This window comes from Emiliania huxleyi, assembly GCF_000372725.1.
Source record: "Emiliania huxleyi CCMP1516 unplaced genomic scaffold EMIHUscaffold_47, whole genome shotgun sequence".
In the NCBI taxonomy this organism is placed as follows: domain Eukaryota; phylum Haptophyta; order Isochrysidales; family Noelaerhabdaceae; genus Emiliania; species Emiliania huxleyi.
This window is the reverse complement of record NW_005198467.1, coordinates 386,786-389,787: the sequence shown is the minus strand read 5'-3', so window position 1 is coordinate 389,787 and position 3,002 is coordinate 386,786. Positions and strand designations below refer to the sequence as shown.

The 3,002-nt window shown below is 69.8% G+C and overlaps 2 protein-coding genes across 2 annotated transcripts; both read right to left on the bottom strand.

Moving 5' to 3' along the window:
• Positions 1–258: 258 nt before the first annotated feature.
• EMIHUDRAFT_211275 (hypothetical protein) lies at positions 259–751 on the bottom strand (the record flags this gene model as incomplete). Its single annotated transcript, XM_005768066.1, has 2 exons — positions 259–274; positions 501–751. 2 exons carry the CDS (start codon positions 749–751, stop codon positions 259–261), a joined length of 267 nt encoding a protein of 88 aa, XP_005768123.1.
• A 209-nt stretch (positions 752–960) lies between these two features.
• On the bottom strand, positions 961–1,862 carry EMIHUDRAFT_211274 (hypothetical protein; the record flags this gene model as incomplete). Its single annotated transcript, XM_005768065.1, has 2 exons — positions 961–1,470; positions 1,830–1,862. 2 exons carry the CDS (start codon positions 1,860–1,862, stop codon positions 961–963), a joined length of 543 nt encoding a protein of 180 aa, XP_005768122.1.
• Positions 1,863–3,002: the final 1,140 nt, after the last annotated feature.

Below are 3,002 nucleotides of genomic sequence, written 5' to 3'. Positions count from 1 at the left end.
AGAAGGCAGGAGCCTGTTGACGGTCGCAGACTTGTAGGGAGGGCGGGACTCCCGGCGCCACACACGCGACGACGGTCGAGGTGGGAGGCCGGTTACGTGGAAAGAGTGCGTGAGGGCGGGGACGGGGGAGACGACCAGAACCGCTCGCTGCGAAGAGGACGTCGTGGGGCAGGTACTCGAGGGGCTGCACCTGTTCAGCAGGCGTGTCCCGCTGTAAAGATCAGTTGGTGCTGTAGGGAAGGTGACGGCTGCACCTGGTCAAGAGAGGCGGATGCTGTGGAGAGGCGCCGAGGAATGGTCGGTCGGCGGAGAGGGGGGTGGGGCGGCTCCATGAAGAGGCCGGCGCACGAGTACGAGGGGTGGAGGAAGGACGTGTTTGCCTGGGCCGGTGAGACACGATGCGCAGTGTGAAGGGGAGGGGGAGGAAGGAGGTACGGAAGTGTCTCGGAAAGTGCCGTGTGCCGTGGTGGATCCGGTTCGCGCGCAGCGTCGGCCGGCACGCGCCGCGCAGCGTGACGCCCGACTTTGCGTTGCCCTCCACCTCGTTGCGAAAGTACTCCCCGGCCCCAGCGTCGTCGACGAGGAGTCCGCCCTGCCGCCTCCCGTGCAGCCAGTTGCGCGATGCGGCCGGGCAGCCACCGTTGAGCGCCGCGACGCCGTACGTGGCATTCGAGTGCACGTTGTTGCCGACGAGGCAGCCGCGGCCCTCCTCGTGCACCAGCACGCCCGCGTCGCCGCCGTCGCGCAGCATGTTCTCCAGCAGGAGCGGGTGCGCGCCTGCTCACAGCTAGAGGTGTGAAGAGACGCCGTTCACAGCCACGCCATGCTCTCCAGCAGGAGCGGGTGCGCGCCTGTTCACGAGCTAGAGGTGTGAAGAGACGCCGTTCACAGCCACGCCATGCTCTCCGGCAGGAGCGGGTGCGCGCCTGTTCACGAGCTAGAGGTGTGAAGAGACGCCGTTCACAGCCACGCCATGCTCTCCGGCAGGAGCGGCTGCGCGCCCTCGGTGATGAGCACGCCGGCGCCCGCGTTAGCGTACACCTCGTTCCGCAGCAGCACTCCGCGCGCGGCTGCGTACAGGTAGATGCCCGCTTGCTCGCCGTCGTGCACGGTGTTGCGGCAGAGGAGGGGCCGTGTCTCGCCGCCCCACACGAGCACACCCGCCTTGCGGTTGCGGGAGACGTCGTTTGCTGCCACGCGGCTCGTCGCGCCAGACGAGAGGGAGATGCCGCACTCGCCTCCGCCGCGGACGCCGTTGTACTCCACCGCCGTGCTCGACCCCTCGCACACGCGCACGCCAGCCTTGCCCGCGCCAACGATCTCGTTCGAGCGCACGCAGCCGCGCGCGCCCGCGGAGCACAGCACGCCCGCCGCCGCCGGCGCCTCGCGCAGCGCGTTGCCGACGACCAGCGGCGCGGTGCCGCGGCCGGAGATTGCAATCTGAGCGCCGCCGTTGCGCTGCAGCTCGTTCTTGCGCGCCACCCCCCGCGCGCCGGACGAGAAGGACACGCCGCCGCCGCCGCCGCCCCGCACCGAGTTGCCCTCGACGACGGCGGCGGCTCCGTCAGCCACGGACACGCCCACGCCGGCATTGTCCTCGATCCGGTTGTTGCGCAGCCGCGGCCCTGCGACCAGCGCCGCCGCCTCGATCGCCGCCTCCTCCTCCGCCGCCGCGGGGAGGGCGTCGAGCGCCGGCGGGGACAGCACCTGAAAGGTGAGGTGACAAGGCCAGGCTCCCGTCTCCACACACACACACACACACACACACACACACGCACACACACATACACGAGGGGGTGGGGCAAGGGGCCGGGCTAGTCCCTCGCGACTCCACGTCTAGACGACAGGAGCTGGCACGGCATTCAAAGTGCAAGGCCCAGTGCGCGTGGGTGAGCGGTGTGTGTGTGTGTGTGTGTGTGTGTGTGTGTGTGTGTGTGTGTGTGTGTGGGTGGGTGTGTGTGTGTGTGTGTGGGTGTGTGAGGGAGGGAGGGAGGGAGCGAGAGAGAGAGAGAGAGAGAGAGAGAGAGAGAGAGAGAGGGGGGGGGGGGGGGAGAGCGAAAAAAGGGGGGGGAGAGAGAGAGACTGTGTTGGGGAGGGGGGGGGAGGGGCGGGGGCAGCACCCTTGCGACATCCTACGCCGCCCGCAGCAGCGACGCCCACTTTTCCTCCTAGCTAACCAAACGGGGGGACTCGCTACCCCCTCCTACTACTTCAGCAGCGACGCCCGCCCCTCCTCCGAGAGCGCCTCGCCGACCCCCTTGGCAGCAGGCGAAGCGCGCTCTCCCGCCCCCAGCTCTTCCGCCGCCGCCTCTCCCGCCCACGCCGCCGCCGCCGCCTCCGCCGCCGCCTCCGCCTCCGCCGCCTCCGCCGCCTCCGCCGCCACAGCCTCCGCCCCGGCCGGCCCCGCCGCCTCCGCCGCTCCGGCTTCCGGCACCAGAGGCGACGCCTCCACCGCCCCGCTGATTGAGACGCCGTCGGCTGCGCCGCCCGCGATAGAGCAGGCCTGAGAGGGGGGGGGGGGGGGAAGGTGAGGGTGAGGGTGAGGGTGAGGGTTATGGGTAGGGGTAGAGGTTGGGGTTGGGGCAGGGGCAGGGTGAGGGCTCTATGGCTGTGGGCAGGGTTGGGGTGATGGGTACGGCGAGGGGTGCGGAGAAGGGTCGTGGCTGCAAGCCTCGATGAGGGGAGACGCGCGCTCGACCCGCACGCCATGTCCGCCGCTGGCGCTGACACTGTTCTTGCGCAGCAGCGGCGCAGCCCCTGCGTGAGGGATACTCCGACATGGGGGCGGGAGGACGGTACACTGTACAGCGTCTTCCGAGCGCCGCGTGAACAAGCGAGGGGCTGCGAGGACAGCGGAGTGCGGCGGAGTGTGAGTGTCTTCTCGAGCGCTGGCTGGGAGACAAGAGTGCGTGGTGGTCGGCTTGCTAGCGCGCTGCGCCGTCAAAGATGAGGAAGCCCGCCCCTCCCGCGCCGCTCACCTAAGACTCGTTGGCAGCTGATTC